The sequence below is a fragment of the Solea solea genome, chromosome 8, assembly GCF_958295425.1.
Source record: "Solea solea chromosome 8, fSolSol10.1, whole genome shotgun sequence".
Classification (NCBI taxonomy): Eukaryota; Metazoa; Chordata; class Actinopteri; order Pleuronectiformes; family Soleidae; genus Solea; species Solea solea.
Window position 1 is genome coordinate 15,236,609 of NC_081141.1, and position 15,292 is coordinate 15,251,900.

Consider the following 15,292-nt stretch of genomic DNA (forward strand, 5'->3'; position numbering starts at 1 on the left):
AAGCTTGAGTTCAACCACATTTCACTTCCATTCATTTCAAATCTTCTTTCTCAAGCTGAAACTACAAAAAGGTGTGAACGAGGGTCCAGCATTTCACACTGGGTCCAGTCGGAGACCTGTAAAAATGTGTTGTTGAATGGTTTCATTTGGGTGTTTGTGTTGGATGAGTATGAACATTTGTGAGTACAAAGTTGTGTCGTTCTGTCAAACTGGAGTGAATAACTGGAAGGCTGATTATCTTTGACTGAGTAAAGCAAGGCGTTGATGCTGTGTGACCTAGCTAGATGAATGAAGCCCTCCTTCAGGGATGAGCACTTGTGCCATACCATCCTTTTTTATTTTTATTTTTTTCCTTGTTTTTATACCTTAAATTAGCTCTTTGTAATGACCACATCTCCCAGTTTCAATGTTCTGCAGTCACTAATAGACATTTCCTCTAAAGATCTACTAATTGGTTTTGCTGCTGAAAATGACAATCCTTTTGTCATGTTAGGTGCAAAATGATTTCAAAGTAATATTCATTTTTAGTTTTGATAATTTACACTGCACAGATGTTTATACAGTGCTTTTGTAAACATTTCTAGTGTATTTGCAAAAAATAAAAGTTGCACTGAAGTGCAAAGTTCACATGGTTGTTTTCTCTGGGGTTTTTTTCCTCGTTCAATTGAAATATCTAATCTTTCTTAGAACTGTATTTTGGGAGTTTTCAGTAATTAGTAGATTAATGTTGAAGGGCTATGTAGATTATTTCTAGTTTCAATGTTTCTTGTTGCTCTGTTTTTGGCTCCAATATACACACACAGATGAAGTGAATAATTTGTCTTACAGGGTAAACCCCCCCCCCCTCACGTTTTAAGCAATAATCCCTTCTAATACATAAAGACAAATTAAAAGTAAATATATTTAAACCATATATTTGCATAAATTGAAACAGACTTACAGTGAACATTAAATGTTGCTGCATCAGACATAATACCACTTACTCACTGCATGTAACTCTTTAATAATTTAGCTTTTAAGTATCTGGATATTTATTCTATCCTCGGATTAAATAAACAATGATTTCAGGAAAGAACTTTCCCCGACAATCATGATTCAGCAACAGGCCTCTACTGAGTCAATGATCAGCATAAATAAATACACTTCTTTTCCTAAATCGTTGCGACTCCTGTCGCTCTTCTCGAGCCATAACCTTTTCACCTTTTCACTATTTTGCATATTTCTCTAAAATGTGAACCCGAAGGCTCAACAGAAACGAGTTCAGGCAGCTGGGGTTGTGGCAGGTCACTCGTTTCTGAAGCGTCGTATCTACACATAATGGCAGCCTTTCGGCTCATTATTTGAAGTGTTAGCCTCTGGGGTGTTTCATACTTTCTGTTTAAACTCTTCTCATATGTTTCCGCCCTTGTGATTAACTCTTTGGTGCATGCAGGCGCCAACATATCCAGGATATTTCCACTGAGTGTTTACCTATACATTACCTATGTCTATTTACTTGATTCCACACACATATTTACTGACACCTCGGTGTTTCTTTGGTTAATTCTTACATGTTTTATGCGTTATGCAGTTTTAAATAGGTGTTTGAATGTTCTTGACCTTTTCTTAAAACACAAACTCAGCTGAGGGAACTGACTTTTCTCATAAAAGCGAGAAAACATGAATATTGTAGTAATCTCTCTAAACTTGTTTAAAATTTAAAATGTTATTTATTATATACTTGGCAAAGAACAAACTGAATTCACCTTTTAATATCCGAATATGGCTCACTGGGCTACTAAATAATAATGTGCTTTATTATTTTTTCAGTTGTTTTTTTTGTAAAACTACATTTGAAAATTCATGAATAATAATAACAATTATATTTTTGCATTACAATATTGTGGTTAAAGCACTTCTACATACTGGTGTATTAACCATTACAGAAACATGAAATAATGATTTTGATTTTACCAATACTATTATTTGTTAAGCAATGTATACTGTATATACAGTATGTGTGTGTGTATATGAGGTAAGATATACGTAGGTGCCTACAAACAGGGAGTCGGTGATCATCTCACAAGTTAGCATAGACAAGTTGATTTATGTTTATTCAGAAGGAAAAGCCAACAGACCAACATTTCCACTTCCCCATATTTTGCTGAAGTGATCCTTATGTACTATTTTCCCAGGCCAGGTGAGAAATTTTTCAGATTTGGATTGTGGGTCCAGTCTTATACAGTAAGACCATGAAAATACACTTGATGGCCATTAGTATTAACCACTGGTCCAGTATAAAATGGTTTTAGTTTACAATGATGGAAGAAAAAAGAAAAGTGCCATAATCTGAAAATGTTCAACATCTAAAAGAAGATGATTAACCATTAAAGCTCAAGTATGCAAGATCTGTCGCATAACACTGCCCCAAAGCTTCCTGAAAGGACGACTCAGGGTCCATGTTCCAACTGTTCTCTATTATCATGCCTTTTGGTATGTAACTTCATTACTTACTCCCATTTCAGAGAACCACAGTTAATTCCTCTTAAACTAAAGTTCTCTTTGAACATTTAGTTTCTCATCGCTCTTGCATCAGAGAAGCACGAATGATTCCGTTAAGTGAAGTTTCGCTGTTGTGACACAAGGGAGTCACGTGGAGCTGATCATCCGATCATCCGATCGACTTAATCAGCACTGTGTGAACTCCACTATGATTCATCAAAACTTTGAAGCTCATAAAGACCTAGGAGGCGTTTGGAGAAAATCCAAAATAGCTGCGGAGTCCATGTATGGGCCATATTTCCTACTTGTGAAGAATCGAGTGTGCAAATACACAGACATTGTACAATTGTACGTAAAATTAGAATAAAAGCATAAATGAAGACACATCTTTATATCTGGTGTTAGTTTTTCTACATTCTAAATCGTGAATACACCATTTTGACATGCGGTAAACTGTAAATAACCGCCAGATATTGAAAGTTATTCTGGAAAAATGGGCAAAAGCACTCACTACTAAAGGGTTAAATAAAATGTTATTATCAAAATAGTTTGACTAATCGTTGCAGCGCCTAAAACAATGCCATGTCTGACCAAGACAGATGCAACAGTTGACCGATTCACATTGTCTTGATTCGGGCAGAAAACTCCAGCGGCTTTACAACTGTAAGACCACCGGCAGAGAATGAACAATAGAAGCCCCCTCCTCCGATACACTGGATACAACTAGGCCAAACTGCCATTTTCTTTTGTCCCACTAGTCACTAGTGTGTGAATTTACTTGCCTGTGAGAAGCAGCAGTGGCTGGGTGAGTGGGGACAGGGCACTTTGCCCACCATGATGTGTATCACGTTGTGAGAGTAAAATGACAAAAATTGAAACTAGGAGAGGATAAGATACAGAGAGCATGACTAATGAGAGATAATTACTCTGTCTCGCCCCCTCTTAGGTTGGTTTTGGTGAGTGTGGACTTGTTGAAAGTGTGGACAGTTCTGGGCACGTTTCCACCCACGTCAAAGATAACCATGTAAAAGCGCAACGACTGCCTTGACTATAGATCTAGTTCATGCAGTTCAAAACCGATTGTTTTTCTTCTTCTTCATCTGTTGCTCTTTGAGTGTGCATGGTGCTCTTCAAGAAGTTATAGAGTGTTAAAACATGTTCCTAACAACTAACCAGGTCCTGGATAATTATTTCCCCATAAAATGACAATGAGTTCTCTCTTTTGAGACATGGATGACACATTTTTGCTGCCTTGTGCTTGGTTTTAGTGTCTTAATGTTTGTATTTATTGCAGTTACATGTAGTTTGTTGTTATGGCTGTCATTATTTGAAGTATAAGGTGTATAATATTTTACTTTTACAGCATAATGTCACCCATTATGAAAATCAATCATCAAATCTATATTTTTTATATACTTTTTTAGTATTTATTCTTTTTTTTGTTTATTTTTTGACCCATTTTGTTTAGGGCTTTTTTTTTAAACTAATATGGGATTATTTATTTTAAGACTTTGACTTGCTATAGATTATTTTTTACTGAGCAGTGTAAGTACTTTTACTACCAGACCTCATACAAGTATTGGAAGCCCTTTTTGTACTAAACGGCCTCCTGTGCCCCCTGCTGGTGAAGAATGATGATGAATGAAGCAAATATGAAGTTTTATTTTAACATACACACACACACACACACACACACACACACACACACACGATCTGATTTCCATGATTTCAGAGAACATTACATTGATTTGCATTCATGTCCTCGAGACTTATTCTGAACCTTAGCCATTATTACTACTGGCCTAATCCTAATCCTAACCTCAGTCTAACCTTAAAACATGTATTCACCCTAAAATGTAGTAATTTCCATTATGGGGACTTGATTTGTGTCCCCAAATGAAAGATGAGTCCATTATGTGGACTCATCTCACATGATGTGACTGTGTAAACAGATTTAAGTCCCCAAAACATTAGTAAAACCTGGATTTGTCACATTGTTCATTGCATTTTTATATTTTACATACAACACACAGTATGTATACCGTGAATTCTTCTCTTATGGTTGTGTCACACTATACTAACAATCCTAAACTGATACCGTTTGACTGAAAAACACTGTATTTTGAGAATTAAGTGCATCTCCTGAAATATTAAACTATCCCAAAAAAAATACAGCAACCGTTCTGGCCTAAGGAAGACCTTAATTTGATTGCACCTAGTTTATCGGAGCACGGGCCAATCTTTCAAAAAACCCAAACCATCTGCAGTATTTTACCCAGCATATCTTTTTTATATTTGTTTTTCAACATAATGAGCATCCTCTGCGACTGCCACTGCAAGTGTCTCCACACAGTCTACAGGAAGACCCATGCCTTTTGTGGGCAAGAGCAGTCCTGTGGTGCTAGGACCACCTTTTGTGGCCTACAAGCAATGACCGGGAACAGCCACAACAACACTTATAAGGCCAAGTATGGTGCCGAAACTCTTCAAGCAGATTGTTCACATACTGTATAACTCACTGTTGCCCACAACAACATAAAAGTCCAGGAAATATATCAATTCATTCTGAATTATTAGAAAAGGTAAGGGCTCACACCTCACCTATAAGACAAAGGGGGGAACAAAGAGCTCGCAGATAGCGTCATCATCATCATCATCACCATCATCTCTATAAAGAAAAAATCTTCTACTGCTAAGACACCGTCAACATTTAGTTTCAAATAATTATGTAGAATTTGAAGAGTTGCACAGCCTTGTTTATCCATACAACATACAACTTAACGTGTTTTAGTTAAGTTGTATGTCGATGCATGTTTGTTTGTTTTTATCATCTTAACCCGGAGTGCTGTCTGTTCATAGTTAACGTCAACCGTGACTTGATTTCTGCACCTATCAGAGGTGTTCTAAACAAAAACAACAAATCAAGTCATTGAAAAAATGCATCAGATAATAAAACTAATCCTGAGTCGTATCTTGTGCGTCATTAAAAAAATAATTTAAGTAGAAATTGCAGTCAGTTTGCCACCTTTTTTTTTTTATTTTTATTTTTAACTCTTTGTCAAAAATAATGATATATATGGACCCAAATCTTTTTTTTTAACAGCGGTCACTGCCTTGTTATTGTGATAATGACGTAGTCTAAGTATGAAGCCCTTTTGGTTACTGTTGATAAACTATTACAACGTAACCACAGAAGCTAAGTGCTTGTGCATGAGGTTGTGTTTTGACCCACACTTCCCTCAGAAAATGAAATGAGCATATGCTCCTTAACATCCTCATCCTGATCCCGTGCCTTCCACACAGCTGTTGCTCAGGAGCATCCTACTTCTCGATGTGCGTCAGTAAAGCAGCCTGCGTTGGCTTGCGTTTCCCCGCCCTCCCATCTGCCGCCTCGCTGGCGAGGAGTCGCACTCTCTTCTGTCGGTCTTTGCTCCCACTCACTGAAACTCAAACAGTGGGGTCCTCGTCCAACTTGGTGAGGTCGGTGGCCGTGCCCATAAACATGCTGCGCCCTCGCTCCAACCGGCTCTTCTTGTCCGTGAGGCGAAAAGCCTCCATGAACTCGTCTATGTCAATGCTGCCGTCGTGGTTGCTGTCAATGGTGACGGCCAGGTCAGAGATGGCTTCATCCGTGATCGCCATCTTTAAGTAGACGCTCAGCAGCTTCCAAGTCTGCCGGAAGTCCTCGATGGTGATGAAGCCTGAGGAGGGAGAGGTTAAATGTTAGGTGGTTTTAGAGAAATGATGTGGGAGGAAGAAAAGGATATACTATACAAGGTTAATGGTCACAGTGACGGTGTGTGTGTGTAGTCAGTGGTGGTAGGGGGGGATGGACTGAGCAGTAGATCAGTGGGTTAATCCTCATCTAGGAGGATTCAGGATGCCGGAACCCGTCATCGTCTGTTTTGCACACCACAGGAGGAGGCTTATGGAGGACCAACTTAGAGTGGACACAACAAACGCAGCAACGTAAATCTCCCTTGACACTTGAATCAAACCATGTCAGGACCATGGTGTCAGCATGTCAGGGAACTACGGTGGCCTTGGTATACCAGTAGGGATGTAAACAGAGAGCAGAGCCTCAAAAATGTGAAATGCACATCCATTCAGGCTTCTGTTGTAACATATGGATGCAAGCCCCTTGCCTAATGTGCATATCAAGTGTTATTCTAAGGCTATTAAAGCGTTTTTTAAAGCAGTTTTACCCTTATACAGACATACAGACAATTTACTTATTCACAATATTGTGTCACAGTATTGTTTTGTGGTGCAATGGAAATGGAAGGTGCCCACCACAATCCTATGAGGCACATTTCCAGTTGCTCATAGAGTTTTACAGCAAAATAGAATTCAACATGAAGCATTTCATGTAAATAAATAAAGGAAATAGTCATAAGTGGTGACTCTACTCTTAAAATAAGTGTCCCTATAATGTCCTTCCTTTATCTTTTGAATAATAATTATAACCTTGTTGCTCTATTGTTTTAATTGTATTGATATTTTCTTTGACCATTTCATGATTTGCCGTTTTACATTTAGATTCCACATGATGGAGTGATAGTTCAAGGTCAGGTTCCCTTGGACGCAAGAGAGGAACAATGTACGTCCTCCCTTAAAAACCAGAAACAGTGTACTCGCGTTTCCAGTTGTTTCAGTGATGGGATAAACATTTTTACCCGAGTTGTCAGTGTCTACGATCCTGAAGATGGTCTCCAAGGTGGAGCGGTGGCGATACAGCGTCTCCAGCAGACTCTGGTCAATGTGCTGCAAAAGGGCGAATGGTGGACATTAAGAGAGAAAAGTCACAACACAGACACTTTGGTTTGTGTATATTTTAATCAATGATAAGTTGATGATAAGAGTCTGATCTAAACCGATTGGATACTTACATCCGTGTTTGGTCCTTTGATGGCGAGCTCGTTGAACCAGTCGTGGTAGTCTATCATGCCGTTGCTGGTCTTGCAGGTGACCAGCTGACAGCGCAGCATCCTCCACGGCAGATTGAGGTGCATCACACTCTCCACTGCAGAGGCCCAGTCTGCAAGAGACACAAAACCTGATCCAAAAAAATGCAGAAGTTAACATTAGAAGACACTTTTGTAATCTGTTACACCAGTCATGAACATGAACAGCTCATTATCAGGCTTCTGCATCTGAATCAGGTGTGTTGGAGCAGGGCTACATCTAAAACATGCAGGGCAGTGTTGGGAAACACTGTTATGGAGAACAAGGGCCAATAAATCAACAAAGAAACTGTTGTAGCTGAGGTTTCTGTGAAACTATCTTATATTCTCTTGTTGTTTTTTCCTGAATGGGGTTTTTTCCCTTCACAAAGCCCAAAGGTGTGAGCTCATATTTCCCCCTATTCAGAGATGGACCTTTGAGGGCTTGGCGAGAACAGGGAAGCACATACTGTATAATGACATTCAATAACACCTTCACAGAACACAAAAGCCACAACACGCACCTGTGCCGCCGCTGTCGTACTTTTTGAAGGAACAGATGAGGTCAGACTTGTGTGCAAACAACTGTTCCCGCAGGACTTTGAGGGCCGAGCGCTCAGTTCGTCCAACACTGCCGATGAGATAAAAGCACATCAGATCACAAAAGCAACAACTACAACAAAAACATTAGGTCAAGTAAGTTCAATACCACGGCCAGGTGCCAGAATGTTTACAACTGAGCTTAATAGAGACAAACATGTCTGTAGTATAAAGAAAGAAAGAAAGAAAGAAAGCTTATTTATAGAAGTCCAAACAGTGAAAATGGAAAAATACAAAAGTTGCTCTGATGAACATCAGTTAGACATAAAGGCTCCAAGAGTGTGGTGATTTTCTCAAATAAAATAAAATATCCACATATAAATCTATATTTTTACTCACCTCATTTAGACATGTTTGAAAAGACCAGAATCACCGGCAAAACGTGTTATATTTGTGTTTTTATCCTGTGTTTATTCATGAGAACGTCTCAAAGTTTGTTATTTATTGTCTCTATGATATCACATAGGCATGTTTGATGTTGTATTGACTCTATGCTCTACATACCTTTGTCCAACACTGAGTTCTCGGGTCATGCTGCTGGCCTGGTACTGAATCATATAAGGCAAAAGGTCTGGGCCCAGTTTGACGTAGGCGCCCCTGTTGCTCCCCACGTCGTAGTAATTGGAGGCGGAGAACAGGGTGAGGACCTACAGTACAGTACGTGAGAAATGAAAATGTTGACGTCTTAGTGCACTTCAGCAGTTATGCAACCTAAAATATAACAGACAAACTTGTCGCTGATGTGTTTCTGTGGAAAATAATAATTATTGAAGTGTCTGTGGGCTGTCAGTGTCACCTTGCGGTTGTGGCAAAACTCGTATCCTTCTTGTTTGCACTCGTGCGAGCGGATGATGAGCTGCAGATTGTGTCTGTTCAGAAAGTCCTCGGTGACGTCAGGGCCCCAGTAGCAGCCTCCTCCTCGCACTTCATTGGGTATGCAGCCTTCCGGGGTCATCGGGTCACTCCACAGCAAATCCAGGATCTGGAGATGCACGGGAACGACAGGGACAACGATTTTTTTTCCTTTTAAAGCCACTGATAGAAAGAAGGTCACGTGACACTCTGCTTAGTGTCTACTGTACAAGCCCGTTGGAGCAGTGTTATGGTCTGGGGTTGTTTCATTTGGTAAGGTCCTGGTTCACAAACATTATGCGCCCAAAAAACAAGGTCAGCTGTCTACCTAAATATAGTATATGTCCAAAACCTTAACCCCCATTAAGAATATTTTGGGTTTTCTTAGACAACTTAACACATTGGTCCAACTGTGGATTGAAATAATAGCTGTAGTAATTGTTGTGATATTGTAAAAGCTTATTCAATGAATTAATGCCAAGGTTGATTCCTAATTTTCTTTGGTTAGGCAGTGATTTGCCAAAGTTCAATTTGTACACAGTGTCTGTAAGTAAAGATTTTTTGTTGCCGTGGAGAAAGAATTCTATTCAAAGGGATTCTGTTGTTTTTTGTTTGGTTACAGTATTTGTATAAAGGCACATAGTCGGGACCTTACATACACACAAATGCACTCCGCCTGTTCCCTGTGCTGAAGATACGCAGGCTGCCAGAGTGGACACCAGGAAAAACAGCTTTTAACAAGAGGCTGACTTAATACGATCTACACGAGAGGAATTTCAAACACAGCAGTCACAAAATCAGTGTTGTACCTTAATTGATGAATCGTTTGGTCCATAAAACATTAGAAAAAACTTAAAAAATGTTGATCGGTGTTCGCCAAACCTGGAAATGTTGATGTTCTCAAATGTCTTGTTTGTCCACAAACCAAAATGATTAACTTTTAATGATTTCTTTGTTATATGGAGCAAAGAAATCAATAAAATATTCACATTTAAGAAGCTTAAATGAAAAATCATCATGAAAAAAGCTTCAAACCGATTATCAAAATAGTTGTTGATTAATTGTTTCAGCTCTACTGTATATATATAGAACTGTTCTAGTCTTGATGAGCTGCTTTATACTATAGTTTTGGGGTTAAGTGTCTTGCTCAATGACACATATATATATATAGACTAGCAGGGCCAGGAATTGAACGCACAACCTTCCAGTTGAAGGACATCTCACCCTTCCACTGAGCTACCAAGGCCCAATCCTAACTTTTTTAATACTTTTACTTCTAAAACTTAATTACATTCTACAGTATACCAGACAATTACTTTTGATACTTAAGTACAGTAAATGTCATATACTTTAAGACTTTTTGGATTTTCTAGTAAGATGCTTTACTTTTACACAAACTCAAACTTTAGCTGTAAGTACCTGATACAACCCAACCGAAAAAAAGAGTAAACTATCCCTTTAATACTAAACCGATGCATCCTAGAGTCATTTGCTGTGATTGATCATTGTGTCAGTGCCACAATGAACTTCTCACTTTTAGAGCGTCTGCTTATGGTGATGACGGCAGAGGGATTATTGACGCAGTGGATTAGAGCATGTTGAAGCCCACGACGCCAGTGTGAGTGCTGATTACTGATGGAGCATTTATCTCTGTCAGTCTACGTCAGTCCACGTGCCTTTGTATTTCAGTATTGGTTCATCACCTGTTTCCACTCTTCGTTGGCAGTGTCACTGCTGACGGACTCAGACAACACAGACACAGCCTCCTGTTGTTCTGAGCTGTTGATCCCACAGATGAAAGTGGACGGTCTCCTCCTGTGAACGTCTTGTCCGTCCTCCGTGTTCACTTTGATCCGGTCAGAGAAATCCTGCAGCGAGCAGTTGTGGAAGCTGCTGCGGGCTCCCAGAGGTTTGGGATATACAAGTGAGCCTCTGCGATGGAGGAACCTATTGGCGGACCAGACTTCTTCGTCCATGTCCGAGTCGATTGACGTCCTCGCTGAGCTCATATGTCTCCTCTTTGGAGGCCTCAGGGCTGAAACATACTGGACACAAACAGAGCAGGTGTCAGGGACTGTCTCTTGATTAAAAATCACGACATTAAAGTAGACACCGGTTCGTCTCCTCACTTTGTGTCTGTCCACTCTGGCAATGACGCTCAGGTCAGTGGAGTCGGAGATCCCTCCATGGATCACCAGCACTTTTTGGTCAATCACTGTCGCTAATGGCAACCAGCTGAAAATCTTCTGCAACAGCTTCAGGATCCGTTTGCCGTGCAGCTGAGGAAAAACACAACCACATCATGAACTCATTCATCTCCCGATTCTTTTGTCGTCTGTTTGTTTTCATCATAGAACCATTTGTTATTTTTTAGTTCATCGTGGATCATGGATGATAGATGCTTTTATTACTATTTGACCTCTCCTTCCATGACCCTCTTTTTGGGGTCCCTGCTCGAAAATGACATGCCCAAACTAAAATAGAGTATATCTCTGCAATTACAAGCTCTATGTGAATTATACTTGGTATCAAAATAAAGTTAAGATAGTAACGACAAGGACACGTACTGGTTCCAAGCAGTAAACGAAAGAAATTGTGTGTATTAAGAGATAATTGACATGACACAAACCTACCTTGTATTTAGTCAACACCTCCTTTGTGAAGCCGTATCTAAACCAGCCAATGACAGCAAAAGAAGCAAGTTAGACATATTCTCATTTATAACTATTTCATTTTGCCTGATGAAGGAAAAGAATTCAGCTGACAAATGAGACATTTGGCTTCCCTGTCGCCCAAGTCCGTGTGTTTTACCTCAGGTTGACTATGTGGTCCTCGTGGTTTCCTCGGTTGAGGTAGACATCCCTCGGATAGAGAAGCAGGAACGCAAACAGGATGAGGACGATCTCAATGGAGTCTTTCCCTCGGTCTACAAAGTCTCCATTAAACACATAGGGTTTGTCCAAGGACGGCATGCCATTCTAGAGCATAAACAAGCGCAGAGTGTAGCTGTATTAAAGGGCCATTCTGTACTAAACTAAATGAAAACCGATAATCTGCCACAGCACAACCCCAAAAAGTCACCTAAAGCTAAAGTTCAGAAGGGAAACAAATGTAGGAGATCACTGGCAACATATTTGATCATTTGCTGCTTCATCAGCATTCATTCATTCAAACAGTGTCATTTTAAAGGATGAGGTTCTGACCTTGTAGAAAACCAGCAACAGGTCTTCCAGTTGGCCGTGCAAATCACCTGTAATGAAAAATAAATATATAAATAATATATGATATATTAACCCAGTTCACATTTCTGAAAACCAGCAAAGATTCACAATTACAAAGCTGCAAATAGAGAACTGTGTGTTTACCAAATCATTTTCTGTCAACAAATAACTTTTCAAGATGTTCCCTCATTCACAATCACCCGTCTAAGGGGCAAAAATCAGTCATTAAACGTAAATAAAGATTATTTTATCTCACCACAAATAGTGATTTCTTTACTGTGGCAGGTTGAGATGCGGTTGATGTTTGGCAACATCCGGAGCAGTTTCCATGTCTCCAGCAGCAGCTGGAGGACGTAGCGTGAGTGCAGCTGCTACTGGGAGACAGACTTGTCAGCAAGAAGGGTTTAAGGTCCAGAAACATCATGTGAACAATTTCGGATCAGGCAAATTGGACAATCTAAATTGGCCTAAGGTGTGAGAGTGAATGGTTGTTTGTCTCTATGTGGCCCTGTGATGGACTGGCGACCTGTCCAGGGTGTACCCCGCCTTTCGCCCTATATCAGCTGGGATTGGCACCAATGGATATTTAATTCCTTAGACTAAATAATCTTTATTTGTTTATTATTATAACTACTGTTTCTTGATATATTGTTATCTAAACCCACGGCTTTGGTAATGCCGGCCCTGGCACATCAGATGTGCTCAGAGTTCAAGTTGACTCATAAATGTGTAAAATTTTGACTTGACTTGACCAGTCAGAAATGAGTCAAACACCAGTCAAACACCGTGTCACAGGTTAATTTGAGGGACTCAACTGTCGTGCACCTACTTTCTTGTTCCTGAAGGCCTCCACCAGCCCAACTGCCTGCTCCATCGTGAGTGGAAATGTGAGATGAGGTCCTGAGTAAATCTCCGGCACCTCGATGTTCTCAAAGCAGAAGTACCTCTCCCACTCCGCATCGCGGCAAACCTCATTCTCTCTGAAGATGTGCGAGATTAAATTTCCTGCAAGACAATGGCTCAAAATCTGAGATTCACGTCGACACTCTTCCTGAGCAACAGTTTGTCAGTGATGTGAAATCTTACGCTCGTTGCTTGTAGGCGTGAAATTGTCCATGAGATAGCCGAGGAAGTTATAAAGCTGCACAAGAAATAGAGATGAGAATTGAAACTCTATAGCAGACATGGAGGTAGACACTGGATCCTCTCTGTGAGACTGTCACCTTTATCTGAGCCTGTTCTCCAGAGTATTCGATGGACTGGAAGATGTTCCAGGTGTATCTGCGTCTCATTTCTGTTCGTGCTACGTACTGACGGTACCATCTCTGAATCAGGACAGCGGCTCTTAGAGCTGACACACAGACAATTAGAGGAACTGTAGGTACATCTGTTTTTTCATGCTTCTCACAATGAACATGGTTTGTTTACTTTGCATCTACTAGAGAATAATATCTGTGACAGTTGTTTTTTTTTTTTGCAATCAATTTTACAACAAGCATCCCATAAACAACAACAAAAACACAGCAAACAAGGTGAGACAGGTCGGTCTTACTTGTCACGGCTGCATGCAGCAGAAGAGAAGGAAGCATAGATGTATTTAGAAATTACAGTGTGAAAAGAGACACGAGTGACACAACAGCTACATCAGTCTCTGTTACCTTTTCTAGATTGTTTATGGAACTGGTCGGACTTTGTGACGCCACATCCCATGTCTGTTTCTGTTCAAAATATCAAACGCAAAAACGAAATCACTGCACATGACTGAAAATACAGGCCAAAAAGCCCCTTAGTTTACCTCAGGTTGTGTTCAATTGTACTGTTTTGTTTGTTTTTACAACATAACGTTGATGCTGCTGTCTCTTGAGGCAGGGTATATCTTTAGGAACTCATACATTTGCAGTGCTATAAATCCCAGTACACATTCACTGACTGAGGTGCAGGTTCACGGCACATTCCATTCAGGCCTTTTTAAACAGCTCCGCCTTCTTCATTCACAGAGTGGAAAGTTGAGCGTGGCAGCAGCAGTGGAGCTGAAGCTAGAGGACGTTCGACTCTGTGTCTTTTTAATCTCATTACCTGGCGATTCTCAACCTTGATGGCCTCAATCCTACGGTGGACTGTTTTTGCTTGAATTATATGAAGGCTTACATAAAGCAATCTGTAAAACACATAATCTTCACATGCAGTCAAGTCATTGGGAATTAAAACATGGGGAAGGCACTTTAAGATTTTGTCAAATTAAATATTAGGTATTCAAATCTGAACATAGCAAACTAGCTATAAATTGTATTTCTTGTTTGGCAGGGATGCTTTTGACCTATTTAAAAAGAACAGATGGGTGGCAAAGATATTTTGTGGCAGACCTAGGTCATCCAATCAGAGGGGACTTTCAGGCCAAAAGACAATTCATTACCCATACGAATAATAGGACTATGAAGCAGTGAACCCAAATAAACAGTTATTTAAACACAGTCTGTACAAATGTTTTTCAAAATGTTCCAAAACTTAGTCTTATGACATTAAAGTTCCTGCATATTTTTACTTACGTGTTCACCTCCTCTATCCAGTCACCAGTTCCCAGGTTGTTTGGCTGTCAGTGCTGTGTCAGCAAGTATTTAAACAGCAATTTGCTCTCTTTCATACTCCACCAGTCCTCCAGGATCAAGTTAAGAACTGCAGGATGTCAATCAGACTGGTCATTGTAGGCAAATGAATGGCAGCAATACCCAGTATCTCACCACAGAGGCTTCATGTGTGAAGCTTTCCACGTGCTGAAGCTGGTTGAGCCCTAAAGTATTTAGTGTGGTGGCTAAATCAAGTCACCAAGCCACAAGTGGATTACTTGAGCTAATGACTTGATGCGGCTATACCGGTCTTAATATTGGAAGATGTTTCATGGCAGGAGGGAGATCAACATCTGTTTCTTTGTTTTTGCAAGTGTACATATTCAAAAGGTATCACTTACCAGATTTTACCAGCATTTACTATCAGCTATAGCAACATACCAACTCCATCCATTAGCTGCAAACACTAACTCTTAGCATTTTGAGCTATAAACAGAAGATTCTCCTTAATCAGAGCAATTTACACCTGCGAAATAAGACTAAATACACATCAAACTATAGTCTTACAGTATGCTCTATGTAAGATATGTCCTTTCCCACAATATAAACATGGATAGGGTTTGTGGACTGT

General features: G+C 40.0%; 1 protein-coding gene across 1 annotated transcript; it reads right to left on the reverse strand.

The window, feature by feature from the left end:
- Positions 1–4,172: 4,172 nt before the first annotated feature.
- On the reverse strand, positions 4,173–14,885 carry ppef2a (protein phosphatase with EF-hand domain 2a). Its single transcript, XM_058635218.1, has 18 exons — positions 14,644–14,885; positions 13,756–13,815; positions 13,650–13,658; positions 13,321–13,448; positions 13,184–13,238; positions 12,927–13,102; positions 12,354–12,468; positions 12,080–12,126; positions 11,688–11,854; positions 11,510–11,546; positions 11,006–11,155; positions 10,580–10,921; positions 8,821–9,006; positions 8,529–8,671; positions 7,949–8,055; positions 7,371–7,537; positions 7,158–7,245; positions 4,173–6,182 (listed from the first exon to the last, which is right to left on the reverse strand). Exons 2-18 carry the CDS (start codon positions 13,805–13,807, stop codon positions 5,929–5,931), a joined length of 2,223 nt encoding a protein of 740 aa, XP_058491201.1. The 5' UTR covers positions 13,808–13,815; positions 14,644–14,885; the 3' UTR covers positions 4,173–5,928.
- Between the last annotated feature and the right edge of the window lie 407 nt (positions 14,886–15,292).

Coding starts and splice junctions, on each gene's coding strand:
- ppef2a (XM_058635218.1), bottom strand. CDS start 13,807: ATGGGATGTGGCGTCACAAAGTCCGACCAGTTCCATAAACAATCTAGA. Junction 11,855..12,079: donor TGTTGCTGGTTTTCTACAAG/GTCAGAACCTCA, acceptor TTTATGCTCTAG/AATGGCATGCCGTCCTTGGA. Junction 9,007..10,579: donor CCAACGAAGAGTGGAAACAG/GTGATGAACCAA, acceptor GTGCATCTCCAG/ATCCTGGATTTGCTGTGGAG.